The sequence below is a fragment of the Papio anubis genome, chromosome 12 (genome assembly GCF_008728515.1).
Source record: "Papio anubis isolate 15944 chromosome 12, Panubis1.0, whole genome shotgun sequence".
Classification (NCBI taxonomy): domain Eukaryota; kingdom Metazoa; phylum Chordata; class Mammalia; order Primates; family Cercopithecidae; genus Papio; species Papio anubis.
This window is the reverse complement of record NC_044987.1, coordinates 66,726,639-66,753,673: the sequence shown is the minus strand read 5'-3', so window position 1 is coordinate 66,753,673 and position 27,035 is coordinate 66,726,639. Positions and strand designations below refer to the sequence as shown.

The following is a 27,035-nucleotide window of genomic DNA, read 5'->3' as shown; positions in this document are numbered from 1 at the left end:
GAGGGTACTAGTCTTCCGCTTCTGGAGAGGGAGCTTGTTGGTGTCACCTCCTGCTTCCCCTTGAGGGAGTCAAGGCAGAGGGGCTGGGGGGATGGCCAGGGAGGGCTTTTTCTTCCCTTGCTCTGGGAAGCGCTAGGATCTAGGTTCTTAAAAGACCATCCTGTGGTGCCTGTGGTACCACATGCTAATGTTTGGGATTGGGAAGTTGTTATGTTGTCACTGGCTCCAGAGATCACTGGACAGGAGGACCAGCCCAAGAGTAAGCCCTCTTGAGAGTTCTCAAAGCAGGAGAATCAGTGTTCCGGCCAAGACTCCATAAACCTCATGAAGCCTGGTTTCTCCTTTAATAATAATGATACTAATAATAGCTAATATCCATTGAGCAAACATTAGGTACTAGGCACTCTTGTAAGTGTTCTGCATTTATTAACTTATTTAATTCTTACAACTCTCAGAGGTGGTTAAAAATTAGTCTTCACTGTACAGTCCTTCCAACGATAACTATGATTATCCTTGAACACAGAGACTTGATATTCCAGCTCCATGATTTCAGCAGTTGGGAGCTTCTCATTTCCTTTGCAGCCCTTGGGTCGGCGATAGGCACAACTATAAGGTCAAGTGGGTATTTTCCAGGCAAGTCTAGCACGTGGACTTGATGCTGTGCCTGAGGCTGGTTCCCAGCTTGGGGCTCCCACATAGAGGCTGCTTATGCCAGGGCAAAAGCCAGCCTTGTGACCAGTTCTATGCCAGCTACAAGAACTGGGTTTTTTAGTAACTTCAGCACAGGAACCATGTGCTGTGGGCAGTAGGGTAGGATGGTCTGAGCCCAAACACCGGCCAGAGGACTAGTGGAAGAGTCAGTTCACAAAGACGAGACTTCCCCAGGGCCCCACTGTATAGACAGTGCCTCTGGGATTCCAGTATTAGGCATAGTCTGAAGAGGATTCAGCCCAAGCCTCCTGTCTATTAGAAAAAGTGTCTCCCTGGCTGAAGGAGGCCAGGAAGCAGTTGCATCCCTGTGGGCCATCTTCTCAGATGCTGCTTTGTGTGGTGTAGTAAAAAACAAAAGTGACTTAGGTCAGAAACTTGAGGCATGACTATGTCCCACTGTTAGCCAGTGAAAGCCCATCAGAAAGAGAGAAAAGGGTGGTTGGAAGTGTAGGAGGAGAGCAGGGGGCCAGCAGTGCAGCAAGGTTTTTGGAGAAGCACCAGGGCTGGAGCCATGAGAGGGCAGGGTCAGAGAGGAGGGGTGCAGAGGGGGACTGCAGTCAGAGGCTCCCAGGGGACCATCCCCAAGGGAAGTCAAGGTCAGAGAGAGCAGAGAGCGCCCATGGAGTCCAAGGCTGGACAGCGAAGCCAGGGGCAGCCCCAGCCCATGCCACATGTGCTTTCAGAGGCCCTAGTTCCCGCTGAAGCACATTTTTGGACATTTGATTTCTCCCTTCTGCTTCTCTTCTTTTCTTGTGCATACATGTATGTTAAATAATATCAATTATCAAAGTTTATCTAGCATCCATTAAGTTCTAGATGCTGTGTTAAACATGTTACATTCATTTTTTCACTTAAGTCTCACACAACTCCCTGAGGTAGGATCTATTGTTGTGTTGCTAAAGAGTAGAAGAACCTGAGGTTTAGAGGAATTTAGAAACTTGCTCAAGGACATACAGCTCAAAAATGGCAAAGCCAGAATATGAAGCCAGCTCCAGCACTCATGCTTTTAAATACCACACTGTCTCCTGGGTTCCCAAAGTGAAAAGACCCCATCCCGGCTTTGATAAGCGGATGACGGCCCAGGGCCCTAGGAGAATCCCAGCAGGGGAAGACTCTCCTGGAAGCTCCTTGGCAAAACAAGTCACCTTCTAGTCTGTCCCCAGCCACTGACCTCTAAGTCCCAGTGCTAATCCTGCTTTGGAAAATCACAAACTACATGGGAAATCAAAGGCAAAGTCCCAGCTCCCTCCTATGAATCCATTCCTGCTTGGCCCTTTATGTGGTGCAGGCCCCCAGGGAGGCAGCAACTACAAGCCAGGAGATACTCTTGGCTCTGCTTTCATAGAGAAAACCTCCATTGGCTATGGAAATTGAGCAATTTTTCACTTAAAACCATCTGAAAACAAAATTCAGTGCCTTCAAAATTATATATTCACAGAACATTTCCAGACTCTGGAATAGGATTAGATGGTAATGATTTAATTGATGGTTAAGTGTGTAGATAAAATGAATATGCTGAATTCTTTCCGTAATTATCTCTCCAAGGAGCCCCAGCAGCTGTAATTACTGTCTGAGGCCAAAATTACAAACCAGCTGTAGTTTTAAGCAAAATACATTGCAGCCTCCACTGGATCGCTGAGGAAAAGTCGGTCCCTACCAGCACAGAGGCCCACTAGGACCCATCAAAAAGGGAGCACAGCCCTTAAAGAAGTTTATTCCCAAACCTCAGGGAATGTGTTCTCGCAGCATTGTTCTACATCCTGGTGCTTCACTGTCACTGCACGCTGCTCTCTCGTTGCAGCTGGAAACCATTCTTCCTCCCCTAGGAAGATCAGTTCATACTGATCTCTCATCCTGAGGACCAGAGAGCAGACTGAGCAAAAAGAGGCACTATTAAATCTCAGCCCAGGGAGGATGGGGGAGCCCTCGCGGGCCTGCAGGGAGACTGGCGGTCTCACTACAACTCAGAGTCTGTACCCTTTTGGTAGCCAATAGGCCAAATTAGGTTCTAAATCTACTTTTGGCTATAGTAAATTGGAATGGCTGATTCCACTGATCAAATGAATCCAATCATGACCAAATTCTCTGTAGAAGCTAAGCTCCTCCCTGAATAGTTATGCAAAATCCATGCATTCATTCAACAACCATCACAGAATTATGGAGTACCTCCTATGTGCCAGGCACTATGTGAAGGATTGGGTATACAATGACAAATAGAGCAGATATGGCTCCTGCACTATTGGACTGTGGCTCTTGAATTATCCTTCACTTGACTTGGAACCTGCCAACAGTCCTGTCTGGGACACTAGGATCTGCATCTTTAGATGAGGTGGTTGGGTAGAAGAGAGTTTCAGGATGAAGTGGGCATGCTGCAGGTGAAGAACGGAGCACGTGAGCTGCTGATTTCAGCTGAGCTGGCTGGAGACACTGGCCTTGGCTCCCAGGAGCTTTGTCTGCTCTGCAGCCTCTTTCATGCATTCAGCACTTCCTGAGGTGCCTACTGTGTGCACAGACTGTGCCCTCTGTGGTTCACTCCTTTACCCCCTAAAACATGGACATCATGCCCTATCCTTGTTGTGTGGAGCTCTTGCTAGGTATGACTAAGACAGAATACAGTACCAGGTAACACCATAACTGTTATTAAACAATCTTTATTATTTTCTTATGTCTATTTCCTCAGCCAGATTGTAAATTCTGTGGGGGATGAGACCAGCATTTCCCCATTATACCTCCAGTGCCGGGTAGGGTGCTTTGCACTTGCTCAGAAATATTCGGTTTAAAATAAATTCTCCAACTCCACTTCCAAAGGGGAAGCCAGGGGATTCCTTTTCAGGTGAAGGTGTTAGGCAGTGGGGACTGCAGAACAATGAGCAAATCGAGACTTCCACAAGGGCACACCAGAGTCCACTCATTCCCATTCAAAAAGTCCTCTCATTCTCATTCCTTCTTTCATTCTCATTCTCATTCATTCATTCATTCATTCTCTCTCTCTCTCCTTTTCTCTCTCTCTCTCTCTCTCATTTTCCTCCTGGAAGACAGGTGCCATGTATTTTTATCACTGAATCCTCAGTGTCTGGACATCGCGTGGTACAGAGGGCCCCTAAATAAGTTTATTGAATCAACGTATCAATGAATCCATCAGAGTCCTGAAGAGTTACCTGCAGTGATGTCAATGGCCAGGGGAGGGCAGCAAAGGGCAGCAGAGCTGACGGCTGAGGCCCTAGGAAAGGGCTACTGCTCTTTGGGAGACAGATGCTTGGCATTGAGTCAAGGAACCCATTACCCATGTGAGTATCTGGAGACACTGAGAACCCCAGGACTGGAGAAAATGGCTGACAGGAATTCAGCCAGTGTCAGAAGCCCAGTGTCATACAGGAGGGGGACTAATTTGAGTGGGGAGCTGCTGAAGTGGGTGCCCAGTGCTGGTGGTGAAGGTGTGTGGAGAGAGGAGCTGAAATCCTGATTCCAAGAGAGATAGTCTAGAGTCACAGTGTTGGCAGCACGAGTCCTGTGCTGAGCTCTTTGGGATTCCAAACATGCCTGAAGGGTTTTGACTCTCTGGTTCTTGAAATAACAAGTGTTCCAAAAGTCGGGTCTCACATCATCCTCCACCCTGGTTTGCACTGCAGAAGAGTGGGAAGAGAGAGAGCCAAGAGCAGACCACAGCCGCATGTGTGTGGAGACGTGTTCTCCAGCCCCTCCTCAAGTCCCACCACAGGGGTGGGAAATGGCAGCGTTGGGTCTGTAGAGGAAAAGCTCCTCCCCTCAGCCATTTTCACTGGAGAGTAGAGTGTTGATGGCATGTGCAGAGACATGGCAGGAGGCGGTGGGTTTGCTGGGACCATCTCTTATCTGGAGAGTTTCTCAGTGGGCGCTGCTGGTCTGGCAAGCTTTGAGATTCAGATTTGGTTTGTTGCCCTGTGGTGTGTGTGCTGGCTTGAGCTTTTTGGAATAGGCTACAGAATGGTTTGCTTCCAGGAAGGTGGATAATGGAGTGCAGAGTTGTCATGAGAAGAAATCGGGTGTCTGTGGGGGAGAGTTGGCTGGAAGGTTGGCTGGGTATTGCCAGGGGAGAAGGGGATGGTGTTTTTCTTGGTGTCCCAGAAGAAGGGATCCATCTTCAGGGCTGACAGGCTCATTTCTGCTAATGCCCACAATATGCATATCAATGAGCTTTCAACCTTAGGTACGCAGCTCTTCAGGCATGTATAGCACATTAATCTGTCTGCTTCTAAGTGGTCTGTTGATATGTTTGGGTTACAGTTATACCTACAAGGCTGTGGTCATTGTCCTGGGTTATTCTATTTGTTCTCTCTGCAGGATGCATTAGGACACCCAAGGCCATGGCCGTCATTTGCATCTAGGATTCAATCTTATCTCCTGTGAATCACTGGAAACCTCCTGTCCTGGAACCCTTTTTTCCCACATCCCACTGGATGTCATTCATAGCAACTGGTCTTGTGGGTTGTCTGTTTTATTGTGTTGTCTTACTCTTCCTCTTGGTATCAGTTTTTAAATCCTCTTGATGAGATCAACTAATCAATCACTAAGCAACATAGTCCCTCATGTAAGATTCTCTGCACTCTTGGCTAGAATGATTTATTCTGGTATCTTAAGCTGTGTTTCAGAACCTCATTCTAAATATCAACCTATTCTTGTGAGTCCACTACTGATCATCTTTAGATATTCTTCAGTCTTCCAGAGTTCCAAAGGGCAGTAGGAAGAAGCAATGAAAATACCACCTGTATTCTCACATCTTTCATTTTTCCACTCAAAAAATACTGCCATGTTCACTCCTGGTGAAATGTTTATGTCCATGAGAAGCAGTGGCTTTGAATAGTTTTGGCAGACTCTTTATAGCGCTTTACTCAACATTGGGAAGGTATCTTGCCATCAGACCTTTTGGGTCTCCATGAAACTTCTTATACCCCCTCTAGGAAAAGTCACTAACTGTGATCTTTCTGAGCTTCTAAACACAGCATTTTTTGTACACTCAAGTAGCGGGGGTCCTCCCTCATTTGTGCTTCTCTTCCTTCAAGTGTGACTTCCTTGCAGTAGGATGAATCTCATGCCTATTTGTGTTATTTTGCTAATTCCAGCTTCTGTTCTACTTGGGGCGGGGGGTTCCAACTCTTTTAAGGTTTCATCTTCAGCACTTCTAAACCATGGGAAACTATGTGAAAACAAATGTAGTAGCCAAACACACCATTCATCACTGTGCTTCTGGACAGCTACAAGACCATGCGTGTTCAGGTGAGTCTTCAGGTTGTACGGGAATAGAGGCTCACTCAAGGTAGTTCAATGAAAGTCTAGATGGGAGTGCTTATGGTGTTCTATAATAAAATACTCATGGAACAATAATAGAAATGGATTCTTAGAGAGGCCCAAGAGAAGGAACTATGATTGCTTCATTTCCCTGACATTTCTAAGTTTGGTGGCGTAATCTAATCAACTCAACTCACCTTAGGGTGCCAGGCCATGTCATAAGTCACTGGACTGCCCATAAACAGGTTTCTGGGAGCATGTCCCCATCTTGATCCAATCACCTGTGGCCAGGGACACACATTTTACAAACCATGGTGGTTAGGGCTGCCTGTTCAACAGATACTAGGGGTGAAATTGTACATGCATGCAGGGGAGGCTGAGATGGTAGGCACCGTGAGTAACATGTTCCAGGGTGGGCTCTGCCTCTTGTCTGCTCTGTGACACACCCCGGCTTCCTTGTCCTGACCTCTCATTTGCTAAAGTCTGATTTCCATCTTTGAAGTCTCTGCTCAATCTCTCCAGCCTTCTGCTCATGTCTTCACCTCCTACCTTGCAGCCTGTCTTTTGACTTGATGTTGCTTGACTGCAATTCCTGTGGTTTGGCCTGAGGGTCCACTCCAATGAAATGCTCCTCTGGCAGCCTTGGCAGGTGTGTCCCAGTGTTCCTGGCTGTCTCCTTGCACCAGTGCAGGCTGCTTGAGATTAGACATGCTCCTCCCTCCTATCAGTCCACCTTGGCCCTGACACTGACTTTTCTCAGCCTCCTTTTGTTTGTCTGCTGGGGCAGAACAAGGTTTCCCAGAAGGTTTAAATTTACATTCTTGGTCAAGGTCTCACACCATCATGACACTGAAGCAGAGAGAGTGACTTCCTTCTCTTCTATGCTGTGTGCATGCCTCCATGCCCCTACTAGTCTGTATAATTCCAGTTTCTATACTTTCTTCCATTCTTTCCTGAAACTTTGTCCTCTCTGTTAAAGTAGATTTTTAGGGATTTGTTTCAGGTTGGTTCATCCCTCTGAATATCTTGGGTTTGTCTGATTGAAGCCAAATGGACACAGTGAGTGTTTCCTTTCTGAGTGGTGGGCGGTGGCTCTTGCATCACCTTTGGGTCCCTTAGAGCTTTAGAGTAAATGCTCAAAGACTGCCCACAGCTGGACTAGAGGCTGTGAATTAGATCTGGGAGGAGAGGACTTAGCAGGAAAAAGCTTCTATATCTGATGCTAAAATCAGAGATGAAGTCTGAACAGAAGTGGGACATCCAAGAGTCAGGGGTGGGATGTAGGAGGTGCATGGGATGACAGAGGCGGGGCTCAGATCTGAGAAGGGCAGTTTCAATGTGCACAGCAGAGCACTGGGGAGGGGATGTATTGTTCCGTACAAGCTGATGAAAGTTGATAGAAGAATAGGAACAAGGCTTGGATGGTGACAAAAGACCTACCTGCACCAATCTGAAAAAAGTGGCCCTTTCAAGGCTGAGCCAGGTTGGAAGAGGGCAGAACTGCTTCCATGACACCAGAGAGTGCTGCAAGTATGTGAGAAAGCCTGGGCACCAAGAGACCTGGGAGAGAGGAGGCAGATGATGGGTGGGCCAAAGTTCTGGTAGTTGGGAAAGGTGATAGAAGGCATTGCATTAATGCTGGGTCCTCTGCCCTTGTCCTAAGAGCAGCACATGGCTGCTTCCGAATCCTGCCCATGTAGTAACATTTGCTTCCATATGCCACAAAGATGAGATGGGGCCCTGATGTGCCTGCTATAGGAGGGCAGAGCATCCTGTGTGCTCTGTGAGAAGAGCTGGGCCACGTGTCTCTGGGTCAAAGCCCATACACCAGTTATCCCCTCTCTCTCTTGTATCCTCAGCCTTTCCTTCCCTATTGGGAAGGATTTCCGTATTTCCAAGAGCCTGCTCAAGTGGGGTCAGCATGTGTCTCTGGTCACCACCCTCTCCCCTGTGGAGGGTTGGCAACTCTCCCATCTATACAAAATTTGAAAGCACCAATTATATGATTGACACTGTTACACTGGAAAACAATTTCCTGTCAGACTCCCCCACTAGACTTTTTACAGGCAGGGGCTACATCTTCGTCTCTCTCTCCACAGCACTTGTAGTAGTATTTGCAACCTGGCAGGAATGAAGGAGTCCACGTGGAGTCAAGCACCTCAGGGAACCCCTTCATGGCAGTGACACATACCTCCAACAAGAATTGCCTCTTCCTTCCTTCTGTGGCTTTGCACAGCATTTTTCTTTAATTATAAATACACAGTTGGTCTCTCTATGCTGTTTAGGCTAAGCACAGCACAGCTCCAAACTGGAAAGTTAAATATTTGTGGTAAAAATAACTTATTTGTGCCTATGCAAATGTGGCAACACAAACTCAGGCATGTAGTGTTCTATGCAGAGAAGCTAAAACCAAGAGATGACATTAATTTCCAGTGAAAATATGTGATGACAATTTTAGAATTCTGGCTTTTCAGAAAAAAAAAATCACTCTAGAGGGTCCTAAAAATATGTGCAGTTAGTTATGAGTCCATATTTCCTTCTTACACTCCCACACTGGATCAAAATGCAGCGGTCGTTTTCAAAGTGCATATCACACAGTGTTTTTTGAACACTGTGTGTGTTCAAAAATGGGCTGCTGCCCATTATGGGTTTGTGCAAAGGCAGTGCAATGGCAGTGGCCCATTATGGGTTTGTGAAATTAATTTAATGATTGTGACCAGTAGTCTATTTTTAATAAAAAAACAGAAAAGTGCGTCATGTTATATGTATTAATTTCATGAAACTGTTGTTTCAGTTTTATATCTATGTCCATGTTATGATTGAAATGTATATCCAAATGTGAATCAATGCCAAGAACATTTGAGGCACACTGCTCCCTTCCATGTAGAACTAGGGACTTATTGAAATACTGTGCTACATCTTACATTCTTAACACTAAAGTCTTTGTGAAGCACTGGAAATTCCAAAAGCCAGAGAAATGAGAAACTTGGGCTATCTCTGGAAAAGTTATCCTTATTTAAGCAGTACAATAGAACAATAAAAAATAAGCTACTGGAAAGCCAGTATGGGTAGAGTTACAGCTTCCTAGAACCTTAATTGGCAGCAGAAAGGACACAAACACTTGTCCAACATCCTTCACTGCTTTCACCAGATACTATGCTAGGTGCTTTCATATATGTTATATCATTTAATTATCCACACACAGTTATCTAAAACCAGCTACTAATATCCCCATTTTACAGAGGAGGAAATGAATCCTCAGAGAGGGAAGATAATTCGCTCAAGCTCAGCAGTTCTAAGTGGCCTAGCTGGAATTAGGTTCCTCTTCCTGTTAGACACTAGTAACAACAGCACAACTGAGGTTGTCCACCAGGAAGCTGAGCTGTGTCATGTCTTCCTCTTTGATTAAATGATTTTGCTTTTCTCAATTTGTCTGCTTCGATCCCAGTAGCTCTTGCATTTATCTGTTTTAGACATTCAACTTTCAAATTAGATTTAACTTCATTAAAGAATTTGGCCAAAAAGAACCCCAAAAAACAAAAAACAAAAACCCAACTGGACACCACTGTATTAAACAAGTAATTTAAGCCTTTGTGCGTATGCTTAAGTTTGCTAAGAGCTGTTACATTTGTACATATACATGCATATAAACAACATATTACAAATAATCTAGAAATACATACGAGCACCATGGACCCTCAATCTGGGATCAGACTAAGCAACTTCTCATTTTACAATTCAAATGCAAATCCATGTTAATCCTACAGAAGATACTGCCCCCACTTTCCCTTCCTCCAAGGCCACCAAATTCCTTTCCCTGTGGCTGGCTGCTGCACCAACACTTCTATAACCTGCTCTTTCTTCAGCTTCTTTACTGCCTGGAAGGAACCTTATGTAACCTACCACCCTACCCACCTCAATAGCAAGCATGTCCTGCTCAGCAGCACAGTGTCTTAAACACAGAGGCCACCTAATGTTCTCTTAGCATGGAGTGGGTAGTGATGGTGGAAGGGCTCAGTCCTTAACTTCCAAGCCCTCCTCTCTAAAATTGGAATGCGTGAAGTCCTGAATCTGGCCCAGATCTGTTTCTCCTATAATAGTCCCGGCTCACCATTATTCCCTGTCTCATGGAGTTCTCTTCTGGTCTTTTCAGCTGATTTTTTTTTTCTTTTTCTGAGATGAAGTCTGGCCCTGTTGCCCAGGCTGGAGTGCAATGGCACAATCTTGGCTCACTGCAACCTCTGCCTCCTGGGTTCATGTAATTCTCCTGCCTCAGCTTCCCAAGTAGCTGGGATGACAGACGTGCACCACCCTGCCCAGCTAATTTTTGTATTTTTAGTACAAACAGGGTTTCACTATGTTAGTTGGGCTGGTCTTGAACTCCTGACCCCAAGTGATCCACCCACTGTGGCCTCCCAAAGTGCTGGGATTACAGGCATGAGTCACTGCGCCCGGCCTTTCAGCTGATTTTCTAATCAAGAAGCTATATCAGTCTTTGTCTGTAGTTTGTCAAGGACTCTCTTTTAAAGTGCAGAGACTATCCACCTCAGCTACAGCACAGGGCTCAGCACTGTATTTCCAGTTATGAAATACAGTTATTTCATATATGTTATATCATTCTTAATTCTGTCCCTAGTTCCTGCTACTGAGGAAGTCCATACTCTGCAGGATAGTGTCCTGGTCTGCCATGAATTCAAACACAATCTGTAAAGAGAGTGAAGGAAGCTACATCTGTGCTTGGGGGCTTTAGAGAATTATTGGCTTGAAGCAATAAGAGGAACATCTGGGCTGAGTAGTCCTTGAAGACTCTCATGTGATTCAAAAGTCCTTTTCTTCCTTATTATTTCCTCTCTTGCTATCAAGCATCTCCTCTGGCAGCAGCAACTGAACTAAAAGTGATTTCTCTATAACAGTGAGCAAGTTTCTCATGGCCTTTGCTATTAACTCTTTCATGCCTGCTGACCTGCAAAAGAATCAGGAGGGCTGGTGCTGGAGCGGAAGGCACACTGTGAGTGATGGTTTAGATTCTGCTTGGACTCAAACCATTTGGTTGATGGCAGTATCCTTGATTTTCCCCCTTCCTATCCTGAGAGTATAGGGTTTCTCTGAATTATTACTTCTTTCTTTGCAAGGATCCATGGATCCTCATTCCTGATATAAGACTAGTTCTAGGTAAGTGCACATTTGTGTGATATATTGGTTCCATACTAGGCAATGGAAGTGCCACATTATCTGTAAGGAGCAGGAGAAGAGTCATTAGCCCTAATCCTGGGAACGAACTTTCTGTAACTTTAAGAAACATAAAATTTCAAATGCAGCTGAAAGGTTATATATATTCTGTCACCTCCAACTACTCACCCATAAATACAATAGGCACCATAGAGGCTAGAATAAAGGGCAAATTTAAGATTACAAGTGTGCTTGTAATAAATATTGACAACATCATGCCTTCAATGTTATCAATGTTGATGTCACCCTGCAGGCCCAAGGTAGAGAGGCAGAACTGCTCCCCTGGCTGCCCTGCCATGCTTTAGGGTCATGTGATACAATCTTCCATAGCCACGGGGCCTTGGTTTTCAACTCATTCCTGGACCTTGTGTGCCAAAGTGAGTCCAGCTTCCACACCCTTTACCTCCACCTCCAGGCCGATCCAGACTGCCAGGCCAGGATCCTCCAAGCAGGATCCTACCTTGATCTTAAAAACTTCCTATGAAGAGCTCTACCATCATGTTTTCTAAAACCAGAAGCCCACCCTAAGCCCTGCCTGGCTTTTGGTTCCTTCATTAGAGGCAATCACTGCCATAGAGAGCCCCATTCACTATCCCTCCATAGATGCTTCTAGAACTAGGTTGGGAGCACGAGATGCTCAGCCTTTATATTTTGTTATCTTGAACCACAAGGGAGTCTTTGAGGACTACCCAGCCCAGATCTTTCTCTTATTACTTCAAGCCAACAATTCTCTAAGGCGCCCAAGCACAGACGTAGCTTCCTTAACTGTCTTTACAGATTGTGTTTGAATTCATGGCACAGCAAAAGACTGTCCTGCTGTGTATGGAGTTCCTCAGTAGCAGGAACTATGGACAGAATTGAGAATAGCACTAACACTGGAAATACAGTGCTGAGCCCTAACACTGGAAATACAGTACTGAGCCTTGTGCTATAGCTGAGGTGGATGGTCTCTGAGTCTGTGGACCTCTCTTCAGCCAGTCCAATTCCTGTCTTTCTCTTGTGAATAAATGTTCCTGGCTCCAACTCAGCCCTATTTCTTGATGTGATTCTGACTCCAGTCATTAAGGGGGATGTCTTAGTCCTTTTGGGCTACTGTAACAAAATATCTTAGACTGGATAATTTATAAATGACAGAAATTTATTGCTCACAGTCCTTGAGGCTGGAAAGTCCAAGATAAGGTGCTAGCTGATTTGGTGTCTGATGAGTGCTAGCTCTCTGCCTCATGGATGGGGCCATCATTCTGTGTCCTTACATGGTAGAAGGGGCAAACAAGCTTCCTTGGGCCTCTTTTATAAGGGCACTAATCCCATTCACGAAGGCAGAGCCCTCATAACCTAATTGTTTCCCACCTCTTAATACTACCACATTGGGGATTAGGTTTCAACATATGAATTTTGGGAGGATGCAAGCACTCAGACCATAGCAGAGAGAGATTGCAGATAAGGCCCAGCAGAAAGCACAAGCAGATGTGGATGTATTTGGATCCACTTCTCCATTCCCATTTCCAGGACTTCATTAAGCATTAATAACAGGAAAAAAAAATTCAGAATGTTCATATTTTAAAATTTATAGTCAATCTTAATCCCTTTGGGTGGTATTTACTTTCTTGATTGGTATATTAGTCCATTCTCACATTGCTATAAACAAATAATCCAAGACTGGATAATTTATAAAGAAAAGTGGATTAATTGGTTCACAGTTCTGAGGGCTATATAGGAAGCATGGCACTTACATCTGCTTGGCTTCTGGAGAGGTGTCAGAAAGCTTTTACTTATGGCAGAAGGCAAATGGAGAGCCAGTGTGGCAAATGGCAGAGCAGGAACAAGGGGGTTGGAGGTGCCACACACTTTTAAACCAGATCTTGCAAGAACTCACTCACTAGCATGAGGACAGCACCAAGCCATGAGGGATATTATCCAAACATCTCTCACCAGGCCCTACCTCCAACATTAGGGTTCACAATTCAACATGCGATTTGGGCAGGGACAAATATTTAAACTATATAATTCCACTCCAACCCCTTCCAAATCTTATGTTCTTCCCATATTGCAAAATACAACCATGTCTTCCCAATAATCCTCCAAAGTCTTAGGTCATTCCAGCATTAATTCAGAAGTTCAAAGTCCAAAGTCTCATCTGAGACAAGGCAAGTGCCTTCTACATATGAGCCTGTAAAATAAAAAATCTGGTCATTTACTTCTAAGATACAATAGAGGTACAAGCATTGGATAAACATTCCCATTCCGAAAGGGAGAAATTGGCCAAAAGAAAGGGGCTAGAGGCTCCATGCAAGTTTGAAACCCAGCAGGGCAGTCATTAAATCTTTTTTTTTTTTTTTTTTTTTGAGATGGAGTCTCACTCTTGTTGCCCAGGCTGGAGTACAATGGCACAACCTCAGCTCACTGCAACCTCTGCCTCCTGCGTTCAAGCGATTCTCCGGCCTCAGCCTCCTAAGTAGCTGGGATTGAAGGCACCTGCCACCACACGCAGCTAATTTTTGTACTTTTAGTAGAGACAGGGTTTCACCATGTTGTCCAGGCTGGTCTCGAACTTCTGACCTCAAGTGATCCACCTACCTTGGCCTCCCAAAGTGCTGGGATTACAGGCATAAGCCACCATGCCCGACTGTTGTTAAATCTTAAAGCTCCAAAATAATCCCCAACTCTATGTCCCATATCCAGGAAACACTGGCACAAACGGTAGGCCCCCAAGGCCTTGGGCAGCTCTGCCCCTGTGGTTTTGCAGGGTTCCTCCCTCAAGGCTGCTCTCATGAGCTGGGGTTGAGTGCCTGTGGCTTTTCCAGGCACACGGTGCAAGCTGTCAGTGGATCTACCATTCTGAGGTCTGGGGGATGGTGGCCCCCTTCTCATAGTTCCCCTAGACACTGCCGCTGTGGGGACTCTGCGTGAGACCTCCAATCCCACATTTTCCCTTGGCACTGCCCTAGTAGAGGTTCTCTGGGAGGGCTCAGCCCCTGCAGCAGGCTTCTGCCTGGGCACTCAGGCTTTCTCATACATCCTCTGAAATCTAGACAGAAGCTGCTAAACCTTCACTCTTGTACTCACAGTTAAGCATCTGCAGACTTAATGCCACAGGGAAGCTGCTCAAGCTTCTGGCTTGCATTCTCTGAAGTAGCAGCTGGAGGTGTATCTGGGCCCCTTTGAGTTATGGCTAGAGCTGGAGCAGCAGGGATGGGGGGAGCAGTGTCCTGAGGCTGCACAGGGCAGTGGGGCCCTGGTTCTGGCCCACAAAACCATTCATCCCTCTTAGGTCTCTGAACCTGTAATGAGCAGGGCTGCCGCCAAGGTCTCTGAAATGCCTTTGAGGTCTTTTTCCCATTGTCTTGGATGTTAGCACCTGACTCCCTTTTAGTTATGCCAGTATCTCTAGCAAGTGGTTGCTCCACAGCTTGCTTGAATTTCTGTCTTGAAAAGCCTTTTCTTTTATTGCCATATGATAGGCTGCAAATTTTCCAAACTTTTACACTCTGCTTCCTCTTTAAATATAAGTTCCAACTTTAAGTCATTCCTTAGGCTATCAGAAGCAGCCAAGCCAAATCTGGAATGCTTTCCTGCTTAGAAATTTCTTCTGCCAGATACTCTAGATCATCACTCTCATGTGCAAACTCCCACAAATCCCTAGAGCAGGGACACAACACAACCAAGTTCTTTGCTAAAGCATAACAGAGATGACCCTTGCTCTTGTTCCCAATAAGACCCCATTTCCACCTGAGGTCTCATCAGTCTGGACTTCACTGTCCCTATTACTATCAGCATATTGGTCACAAACCATTTAACCAGTCTCTAAGAAGTTCCAAACTTTCTCTCATCTTTCTGTCTTCTTGTAAGCCCTCCAAACTCTTCCAGCCTTGGTCCATTACCCAATTCCAAAGCTGCTTCCACATTTTCAAGTATCTTTATTGCAATATCCCACTTCACTTCTGGTACTGCTTTTCTTGCATTGCTATAAAGAAATACCTGGGACTGGGTAATGTATAAAGAAAGGAGGTTTAATTGGCTTATAGTTCTTAAGGCTGTACTGAAAGCATGGTACTGACATCTGCTTGGTTTCTGGTGGGGCCTCAGGAAGTTTTTACTCAAGGTAGAAGGCAAAGGAAGAGCCAGCATCTCACTTGGCAGAGCAGAAAGCAAGGCAGGATTGAAGGTTCCACACACTTAAATGACTAGATCTTGCAAGAACTCACTATCAAGAGGACAGCACCAAGCCATGATGGATAAGACCCAAACACCTCCCATCAGGCCCCACCTCCAGCTTTGGGGATTACAATTCAACATGAGATTTGGGCAGGGACAAATATTTAAACTATATTAATTGGTTTTATGACCGCTCTTTAGTAAACTTTATTTATTTTATTTATTTTTTTTTTTTGAGGCGGAGTCTCCCTCTGTCGCCCAGGCTGGAGTGCAGTGGCCGGGGATCTCAGCTCACTGCAAGCTCCGCCTCCCAGGTTTACGCCATTCTCCTGCCTCAGCCTCCCGAGTAGCTGGGACTACAGGCGCCCGCCACCTCGCCCAGCTAGATTTTTGTATTTTTTAGTAGAGACGGGGTTTCACCGTGTTAGCCAGGATGGTCTCGATCTCCTGACCTCGTGATCCGCCCATCTCGGCCTCCCAAAGTGCTGGGATTACAGGCTTGAGCCACCGCGCCCGGCCTAGTAAACTTTATTAATATGAACACTTACTATTAACATGCAAAGCATCTAAGCACACACCATTCAGATCCTGAGCTATGAAGGAAAAAATCACCCCATTGTTTTCCTGCCTTATTCATAACTGCTTCTGTTTCTGATAATTTGAGTATAACTCACCGTAGTGTACCATATACCTAAAAGTTACAATTGCATTGTGTGATTTCTCAATGAATTATAAAGTTCCCCTTGCTTTGTAGAAAGCCTCTTTTCTTTATTTCAAGCATTTTGATTATCAATATCATCACATTTTATGTCCTGAATTTTATCTAAGGTGTGAAAAAATATATGTCTACCACTACTGACTGAAGACTTTATAATAATAAAAATAGATAATGTAGAAATAAAAATAATACTACAATTGCTAAAATTATTGTTGTTAAGAGTATAGATTTTCATTTTTTTTCTAAACAAATGAATTGCAGTACATCACATAAGACATTGAAGGGAAAGGTCAGCTATGTGACTAATCTTCACTCCTGAGGAACTGTGCCTTTATCAGCTCAAGGGAGTGATTATAAAATGAAGAGCTTCCCACAGGCCCTGAGACTCCATGTAGAATTGGAACAACATATAAATACAAAAGGAAAGCAGTTTTTTTCTTAACCTTATTTAATATTTGTATGTCATTGAAAGCCAAGTGTCCCTCTTTTTGCCATGCTTGCTTTAACACACAAGTTAATTATCTGAACATTAATAATTTGCTCCATTAAGAAAACTTTAATGGGAGTCTACTGTCGCTACACACTTTGTTAGGTATTGGACATACCACAGTGAGCCAGGCAGAAGAGCTGATCTCGCGACAGCTTTGGGAATGGTTCTCTTCACTCCCAGAGAACACCACCTGGGGCAGTGTGAGTGTTCACCTGTATCCTAAATAAGATGTTTTTCATTTCAAATAAGAGAAATTCTGCTTATCACTGCTTACACAACAAAGGGAATTTATACATTTACATACTTATAAAGGCCAGAGGTAACACTATGTTTGGGAGAGGTTTGATTCAGGAGCTCAACCACATGACTGAGAGTCTGGTTTCTTTGTATCTATGGGCTTGGTTTCTCCCGAAACCTGGATCTTTTATAGAGATCCAAAGAAGCCACAGCTGCTCCCAGGGTATATAGTGCTTTGTTTATATCCAACAAGAAAGAGAGAGTATCTTTGTCCAAACATTCACACCAAATGTTTTATAATACTGTTGGACTGAATCAGTGCATGCAGTGGTAATCCCTGTGGTTAGCTTGACAGGTTTAGCCTAGAACTAAGTCACACATACTGTCACCAGAGACAAGGATGGAGCCAAGCTCCCTAGAATCATTAATCAGAAATCAGGGCCATCAGAAAGGGGGCTTGATGCTGAGGAGGCAACTAATAAATATTCACACTGTTGGTGTATGGGTCCCCACAGGACTGGGCAGGATCTTTTGTGAGGTTCCCTTCTGCTTTTTGTTGCTGGAGTGTGAGTACTAAAACCACCTATCCCAACATAGAGTCTCCATTAACTTGGCTGTACTAGTCTACTGCTTTTATTACTACAACTTAAGTATTCACTCATGGGACTTCCCAATTTCTATTCCTTAGGAAGCATCAACAGTTTACACCCCAAGACTCTTTGAATCCCCGGCTCAAAATCATCAACTTGCTGTTCCACCTCAGCTATTGTATCATGACACTGATCCAATCCTAACCAAGGTCCCCATCCCCCCACTTCATCTCCCTCATCGCATGGAGAGACCCACCTTAAACCACACTTCACAGTCTCAATAAATAAGACTCTGCCCTTCCCCTTCCATTACCTGGGAAAGCAACAAACTCAGCTTTGTCTTATCAATAGGTTGTTCTGGTAATGTTTGGAAGACAGCATTTGACAGGTGCATCTTCTGAAAGATTCATATCCAGGAGCAGTGGTCTTCCTGAATGTCCTCTGCCAGGGTGCTCCGCCTTTGCCCCAGGCCCCATTCCCCAGGAGGGAATAGTCTTCCTCCCACCAGACTATGAGGAGGGAGTGTGTTTCTTTCAGAGAGTGGTATAAACCATTCTGGTTCATTTCATCTGCGGGGAAAGAATTGGCCTATCACGTTAGCAATCACCTCTGAATGCCATCCCTGGAGATGGAGACAGCTGATGGCTCAAGCCCACTGTCATTCACCTTCCTATTTAATAGCTATACAAGTGTGCAGCAGGGATGCTCCAAGGCAGTGACTACTGGAGCAAGGTCATCTGTGAATGAGAGGAGAGTCAAGATGCAGTTGACTTTCTGTTCAGGCAGAAACGTTATTTTCTACCACATTGTCATTATCTTTTATACTTCTAGTGTTTACCCTAAGTACTCCTATGTTTTGTATGATTACTATCTCTACAAACCTTCAGAAAAGTCACAAAAGTCACCCATCCCTGATAAAGATGAGAAAATGCCTACTGTCTCTCTCTCTTTTTTTCTACAGATAATTCAATACAAGAAAGAAGATTTGCTTGGGAAGGTCTGAATGACTCTGGCTTTGTTTGTTAACCATAACCTCTACCAGCTGGAAACACAATGCCCCACTAATACTAACACTGCCTGCTTGTCCAAACAGCATTCTGGCCACTTATAGCAATTGACACAAATTCTAACAGGTCTGTTAACGTTTTTCAGATCCCAAACTTGCAGTACATTTTTATGTTCTTGGCAATCAGTTTTGCTTCAGCGGCCCTGCAGGTGTTTATGCATGCTGGCACGCTAAATCTCACCATTCAAAATAATTTAATTTTACAACAAAATCTGAAGAATAATTTCTTCATTTTGTCAAAAAATACCCCAGTCCTATTATTTTTCTCTTCTTTATCTTCACGGGTAGGTGGGGCAAAGAATTACCTTGTATAAAACTGCTGCTAAAATATATTCCTAGTGAGAAAGGTCAACTTGTGGGTTAAAGTCCTTGTCACCTCCTGATCAGTTTTCACTCAGGGGACAGCAGTCCGCCATTCACCATTGGGATCTCTGTGTGTTTCTTCTCTCTTATGAAAGGAGATATTGAGTGCTCTAGGACTTGGCTGCCCACATCAAGTACAGGGGGACCCTCATGATTCGCTAAGGGGCCTCAGTTCTGAATATTTCTCATTATTCAAAAATGCAAAGCCATTGTCATTATGTGGCAGTTCACTGGAACCAAGGGAGGAAATGATCCCTTTTCATGTTCTTCTCCTAAATAGAGAAAAGGTAATTAAAACTTGGAGCTTAATAAGGGCCATCTCCATTTGAACAGCCTAATACAAATCCATTCTCAATACCTTTTTACACCTTGTCTGAACTGACTTCTACCTTCTACTGTGTACTCCACTGCATGGAGAATTCTGGAAATTTAGAATGAAGGGAACCCAATTCATTTTATATATATCACATTCATTCTTTTTTTTTCATTTATTCACCAAATGCTAATTCAATACCTATGTAACAGAAATAATGTTCTTATTGTCTGTAAATCATGTTGTCCCATGCATTGAATACATGCCATATATTATAGGAAGCTGAGGGCTGATAACTCAAGGCAAATGATCAGCTAGTCCCCTATGAAATAAGTATCTTATTTCATGTTACATGTAGAAATGACCATGTAACTTTATCTTAAAGCCAGGCCTTGTTGAGAAAAATGGGATCCAAATTCCAAATGTTTCCTTACATGTTGAGAGGAAACCTTGGAGGTCTGAGCATGAGTCATAGGTAGAGAGAAATCATGCTAGGATATATAGTGTTTCCACCAGATAGGAAGACGAAGCAGAGAGTCTTTGGCAGAAGAGATACAGAGAAGTGAGGAGGAGAGGTTCTGGCTTTACCATTCAGGCTTGAAACCCCACGTTCAGATGGATTGAGGGGGAAGCTGAAGGCAAACTTGACCCTTGGGTCAACACAGGCTAGAGGAACAATGTAGAAATGACCATGTAACTTTATAGGCATGAACAGGATGCCTGTGATGGCACTGAGTCTCCTGTGGCTCCCTTGTGTGCCCAAATGCCTGAAGGGTGTGAGAGTATTGGTTGTTAGAATTTCAGGGAATTCCACCAAGTGGGGAATGACTCTGTATTAAGGGCTGCAAAGAAAAGCTCCCAGGCCAAGCATTGAGTGGGAGGTGCTACCCACCCCCGGGGATCCACAGGGACTTCAATAGCTGATGTGGGGCCTCATCAGCCTCAAGATGGCCAATTTTCTATGCTGAGACAATAGCCCACAGTTACACCAGCCAAGATCCTCAGCAGCAGAGGCAGTGATGATGAAGTCTGATGCCCAAAGACAAGCAGAACAATATGCACAGTGCCGGTCAATGCCATAAGGTAGCCTTCGTACTTCCCTATACCTAGCTGGGAGGGAGGAAGGAGAGAGGAGACCCCCAGGAAGAAGAGAAAATAATTAACCCAAAGAGACTGACATAACCTGGAAAAGACTAAGAACTACTAATTAGCAAGATAAAGTTCATTTTCCCCTTACTGTTTCTTACCAAGATGGTATGTATCCTTTTAGATAATAAAGAAATTTATGTTTTCTTGCCCTATTTTAATGTGATTTAAATGTTTCTTGTTTTTTCTATTTTCATTCATAACAAAAATTTTGTTCTCAGAGACACTAAGACATCATGATGCTGGACTATATGGGGGGAGCACCTCATAATATGGGCAAGATGCTGCAGCAGCATGTAGCCCTCCATGTCCTGACTGCTCACTTCTCTTTTGCCATCCCCTAATACACATATTAGGCTTTTGCTGTGTTTATTTACCTAGCCCATAAGCCACTCCTTCAGAGGGCAATGCATGGAATTGCCAGCCTTGGTTCCACACCAACTGAAAGGGGTCTGGAATTCAGGTGTTTCCAAAGACCTGCAGTCTTGGGTGCCTTAATGCTTGCTGAGTAGCAGCACTTTCTAGGATTTTCCCCATTGTATGTTTCAGTCCATGCTTTTCTTTTTTTCATGTCTCAGTCTTCTTCCCTGCTAGTCTGGTTCTCAACAAGACCCAAGCCCTGCAACACAACCAAATCCCCTTGATGGGAGCCTGATTTCCTACGTGGCTTTTCCCAGTCATCCCATCCTCTCCCCACTCCCATCTTTCCTGGTGAGTTACTCCTTTCCTAAATCTGTTGTGAATAACAATTTGGCCATAGTGCTAAAGCCTCTCACTTTAAATTCCTTTGGGAGGCAGTCATTCACATTCATTTTAGACAATTTCCCTGTCCTGTGAGGACTCTTCTCAAGAAGTCTACTCCCAAAACTCCTGCTGAGGTGGGTACCAGGTCACATTTTCATGACTCCAGACCCGCAGCAAATTGCACCAGGATGGACACCTAATCAAATCTTGGGCAATCAGATACATTCTCCTGGGAATATGTGGACCTCCAAGACTCCAGATAGGCCCTGCTGGACAATTGATAGATAATATCTAGACATGGTTTACAGGGGCTACTTGTGTAACTCCAAGACAAGTCTGGGTAAAACTGACAGTTGCTGTAGTCCTTTGACTCTATGTTTATACCCTTCTGGATGCTGAGGGTGACAAATGAGGGCTCTGTTTATGTCTGGGCATATTGTACCATAACTGCCCTCTGGTTATGCTTGGCATTATGTAGTCCTGAGTTGAAGAGGGCCAGGACTCTCAATGAGCTGGTCCCAGCAGACAGTCAGACATGCAGAATTTTGTAGCTGTATGTATGTGTATGTACAAAGGCTGAGCTTGGAGTGAGGCAGACATCCAAAATGGGCCACGCCTTGAATAGAACTTTGGTGTTTGGAATCTTACACCTATGCCTATTAGGATAATATTGCTGATCTTGACTACATATTCTGGTTGGATCTCTTTCTTCTGTCTTTTAGAAAAGTGAAATTTCATTTAACCAGATAGTATCTGTGTCTGTTCTTCCCACCAAACCAAGATTAGTACTTATTCATACAACAGATGTTACATGGCACTACACAGGGAAGCGATGAAAACTTGGAACTATGTCCTGTTATTCTCCACGAGGCTCATGATGTTGGTCATCTTGACATATAGGAGGGTAGGAAAGGTGTTGCGATATGGCCAGGCCAACACCATCTTCTCTTGAATTGGTGGACAAGGGTGCTGAGCGAAGGGAGCTCTTAGAGCTCTGTCATCTGAGGCCCTATGAAGGGGGCGCTCTGATCCCTAAACCCCAGGCAGTCTGCTCGGGGGAGTTTTCACAGCTTTCCAAACCTTTGACATCATGGGGAGTAAAGGGAGCCCTACTGGCTGACCTTTGAGTGTGCAGTGAAGTCATCCAGAATCCCTGTGAGAGAAACGGATTTTTGAACTCACTGGCTTTGAAGATTCCATCTGCCACCTGCCCTGGCAAGGTCAGGGTGTATTGGACACAAACCTTGAGCAGGCTGCCAGATCTCTGCAGGGCGCAGAGTTTAGACCTAACCAATTCCTCAGCAGTGAAGAGCTTCTGTGAGGCCAGCCTCCCTCCATGCTAAATCCCAGTGCCCCCATCTTTGTTCTCTCTCCCTCTCTCTCTGTCTTCTATACACACATGCTCATGAGTGCACCCTCACATACTCTGTTATCATGAGCACTGAGATTTAATTGCTGGTTTTTGTTTTAAAGCAGACATTTAAAAGGTTCTTAGAGAGCATAACAGCAGCTTGTCTTTAAGACCAAGAAAAAGAGGAAAAGAAACAAAACTTAAATATGTACATCTGGTTTAGCCAAGTACTGGATGACCCCTTCCTCCAATCTGAGATGATGGCTCACTGGGGTGCAGGAGTGGTGGATTCCTGGCCTTTCTCTTATTCTCCATGACACACATGGATGATATTTCTTCATAGGACATAGTCCCATAAGGACACACAGCAGCCCCTCAGAATCTGGGGCATATATAATAACAACTGTAACTGAAAGCTTTACTGAGTGTTTACTATATATACATCAGCTACAATGCTGCATTTCATATCAATAGATTGTTTAATCCTCACCATCCCTCTTGTGAGACAGGAAATGTTATGGCCACTTTACAGATGTGAACACTGAGGTTCAGAAGGCGAAAAACAAACATCTAGTGAGTGGAAGGACAGCAATTTGAATGTAGGCCCTTCCAACTCCAAAGTGAATGTTTCTGGCCACTCTGCCTATTGCCTCCTCCATCCTTACAGCTGCTAACGAAGTATGGCCAACCTCTCCAATACTGTTTTTCATCTCATCTGGTACCATTGCCCCAATTCTGCGAGCTCAACGTTCATTTTTAAAAGAAAAAGCATCACTTCCTCTCTCAGGATGGATCTGGAGTCCCGGACGTGTACTTCAAAGACACAGGAAGCAACAGGGAAGAGGCAGCCTCCCTCTGCCTCTGCTTACATGAAGGTTTGCCCTCCCTCTGCTTATATGAAGGTTTGTCCTTCATATAAGCCGTGCAGGCATTTCATTTCCTTATTTCTGCTGTAACTAAGGAGAAATGACCATTGTACTGGCCAAAGTAATTTTAGCCGCTGTAACAAATGACTTCTAAGTTTCAGTGGTTTAACCCTGACGGCATTTACTTTTCAGTTACATAACTGTGGAGCACAGATTTCCAAAAAGCTGAGTGTTTGGGGTTTAAGGAATATCTCTCAGGTGAATGAATTTATACCACACTTTTTCTCAGCCATGAAGGAAAAGGCCTCCAAGGCCTGCTCCCTGCACTCTCCTTTGTGTAACACATGCATATACTGCCACTCAGGGGCCCATGTGCAACACTCTGCCCAGGGCTACTCCCCTGCCTAGGTCACCAAAAAAAAAAAACTGCTGGTGCACGAATCAGGGCTCATCTCTCAGCCCTACACCACACGCCTCATCCTTACTCCTTTCTCATTTCCTGTTTCCTGAGACGCACAGAACTTTAATACTCTCTGATACTACTAATTACAAATAAGAATTAAAATCAGCAATGGCTCATAAGGGTGCAAAAAGTCTATTACAACTCTTCTAAATGCCACTGCTAGTGACAGGCCCCCAAAATTTAATAAGCCCGCAGATGGACTCCTTTGAGAATTCCACCAGGAGCTGAAGAAGTGAGGTATAGTTCAGTGGACATCAGTCCCCAGCTCCTTCTCAAGTAGCTCATAGATCCTGTGGGTCTCCCTTAGGGATTAATTTTGAGTCTAGAAAAGAATGATTTTTGCTCCTATGGCCCAGGGGCAGAACTATCCTTAGGAACCTGCAAATTAGGGGGCCTTAGGCTCTTCTTGAATACATCTGGGTGCCCTGATAGTTAGAATCCATAAACCCTGTCTTGCCCTTCTCCTTCCTGCACCACCTCCAACAAAGATGTCCCTTGGTTCCCCTGTCTGGGTTTGGGGCCTCTCTGTCTCTCCACAACTGCCCTGTGTTCACTTCAACCAGACTCACCTGACTATCAATGGCAGGGGGGCCCACACTGGGTGAGGCTCTAGTCTTGGCCTTTCAGATGGCTTTGCATGGAATGGAGCTGCCTGCACCAGGAGAACAGTGGAAAGTTCTCTGCCTGGAACCCATGTGTCCTCAGTAAATAACTGCTACTGCCTTCCTGGTTTTCCAATTCCCGGAGGCTCAGTTCTCTTTACTTATTGAGAGCATGAAGGAGAGATGCTTCACAGTCTCCTCTAAGCACAATAAACGTCTCTCTCCTTTGCACTTTTGTAGCACTTTATATGGATGGAAATGCTTACATTTGTGTCTCTCAGTGATTAGTTTACATGTCATCTTTTGTTTATTTTACAGTCTGTAAGTTCTACAAGTGAAAGGACTGTTTCTTATTCTCATCTGTATTCTCTGTAGCTATTATAGCATTTGACCCTCAGAAATGTTACTTAGGGACTGCAAATTATTTTTGAGAGAACGAGTTAGTGAATAAATAAGAGAGTGAATCAATGAGCAAAGATAAGTGGGGGAAGAGTGAATGAGAAGTAAAGGGGGAGGGAGTGAATGAATGACGATGTGAGTGGCAGAATGATGGCCAATTGCCTTCAGGTTTTCACTCTCCTCTTATTCTATACAAACAGAACCCTCGTTTTTAGTTGGACACATTGACACCCAACAAAAAGATTACACTTCTAACTATTCCCTGCAATTTGACATGTCCACGTGACTAAGTTTTGTGACTAAACTAAATGTAAGTAGCAGTGTTGCATGAGAATTCAAAGAGAATCCTTAAAAAGGGAATGCGTGCCCTTTCGGCTCTTCCCCTTTTGCACATTTTTGTGGCCTAGAAAATATGCAGTGGTTGGAGCTTAGCAGCCATATCGTATAATGAGGGTACTTCAAGGAACAAAGCCACACTGGGACAGTGAAGCAGAAAGATAGAAGTCTAGGTCTCTTGTTGAACATGGAGCTGCTAAGATATCCCAGACTGCCTTCCTCTAGACTTTTTTGTATATAAGAGAGAGACATAAATTCTCATTTCATTTGTTTTTAATTTATAATTCGTTGTTTTGGTTTTTATTATATGCAGTTGAACCTGATACTAACCAGCTTGAATCACAGGTTGGTGCCAGAGCTGGTCTTAGAATCAAGGCCTCATGTTTTTTCCAAAGTCAGTCTCAAGTCACTGTTTGAAGGCCTGAAAGTCCACACTCACCCACACCTTGCAGATGCCCTCCAAGTACCAACCCAAAGCCTTAACACAGAAGTACAGAATCTTGATCTTTTAAAAACACAATCAAAATGAGGGATGATCTCTCATCAATATTCAAAACCCACCAGACTGGTGGGAAGCACAGATTCAGCCTCAAATTGAATGCAAGTCCCAGCAGCCCCAGGAAATGTAACCAGGAAAACCTGTCTATGACATCCATCCTGGTGCACTCACATGTTTGGCAGCTCCTGCATTTCAATACTAAAGCATTTACTCTTATGTAAAGTGGAGCATGTGGATTAGGGTCTTACCTCCACCAGGGAATGCCAGTGTGCAATGGGCTTCCGAGGATATGACAACATTTCACTCCAGTGGTCTCTGCCCAGCCTCTCAGCCTCGTTGCCTACTTGACACACGCCGATGATCTCATTGTGACCTACACTGTGAAAATGGCCCACAATAGTTTTTTCTTAAAATTTTGGTATGTAAGATCAACAGCTACTCAATTAAACTGATGAAGGAATTGGGGACGGGGTTTTTTTTTTTTTTCATTTCCTCACTTAAAACTGCAGGCTAAGCATCATGGCCAATAGAACTTGGGATATAACATATACCCTGGCTGTCCTAACACTGACATGGGTCAACTTGTTTCCAAGAACCTTGTTCGAAGAACCCCATGATTTGTGCTAAGGATGCCACCTCTTGTTCTGGATCTAGGCTGGCCTCCACATAATAAAGAGGAAGCCATCTGAAAAGAGTTTCTTGCAATAATGGCTGCTCTAACTCCCACAAGAGGCAACCAAGCATGGGTGAGGGAGCAGTTTTGTGTCTGGCAGCCATGGGTCTTGAGCCCACAAAGTAGAGTAAGTGAAGGAAGCTCATAGATCTTCCTGCTCCCTCTCTTTAGAGAAGACTGTTATTGTCTTATACTCATCCCTCTTTTCTTCCAAGTTCAGCCTCTTTGGCCCACTTAGTTTCCCAACTATAGAAAGATACATAGCTCCTTTGACCTGGAGGCTAATATTTCCTTTTTTTTTTTTTTTTTTGAAATAGAGTCTCGCTCTGTTGCCCAGGCTGGAGTGCAGTGGCGTGATCTCGGCTCACTGCAACCTCCAGCTCCTGGGTTCAAGCAATTTTCCTGCCTCAGCTTCCAAGTAGCTGGGATTACAGGTTCATGCCACTATGCCTGGCCAATTTTTGCATTTTTTAGTTGAGACAGGGTTTCACCATGTTGGCCAGACTGGTCTCGAACTCCTAACTTCAAATGATCCACCTGCCTCGGCCTCCCAAAGTGCTGGGATTACAGGTGTGAGCCACCGTGCCCGGCCAAGGCTAATATTTCTGAAACTTTCCCTAGGTAGGTCTCTGCCTTGAGCCATTTTTGTTTTCCCTAGCAGTTTTTTAAAAAGTCCCTGGTATATCTGGACTGATATGGCCAATTCTTTAACTCTATAGGATCCAAACTCACATACTTTCTCTTTTTTTTTCCCTCCTGCAAAGACGAGTGATTTTTCTCCTATTTGTGTAATGGAGCATAAAGGTAAGATGAGGGTGG

General features: G+C 44.4%; 1 protein-coding gene across 2 annotated transcripts in view; it reads right to left on the bottom strand.

The window, feature by feature from the left end:
• SYT9 (synaptotagmin 9) overlaps positions 1-27,035 on the bottom strand; it is a 238,083-nt gene that overhangs the window by 20,225 nt on the left and 190,823 nt on the right. Inside the window, exon 6 of one of the 2 annotated variants that reach the window (XM_017948677.3) lies at positions 25,792-25,921. In XM_017948677.3, the coding sequence (XP_017804166.1) occupies positions 25,792-25,921 (130 nt within the window). Of the gene's footprint in view, positions 1-25,791; positions 25,922-27,035 lie in introns of those variants that run through there. The other variant, XM_021926136.2, reaches the window with a different exon arrangement.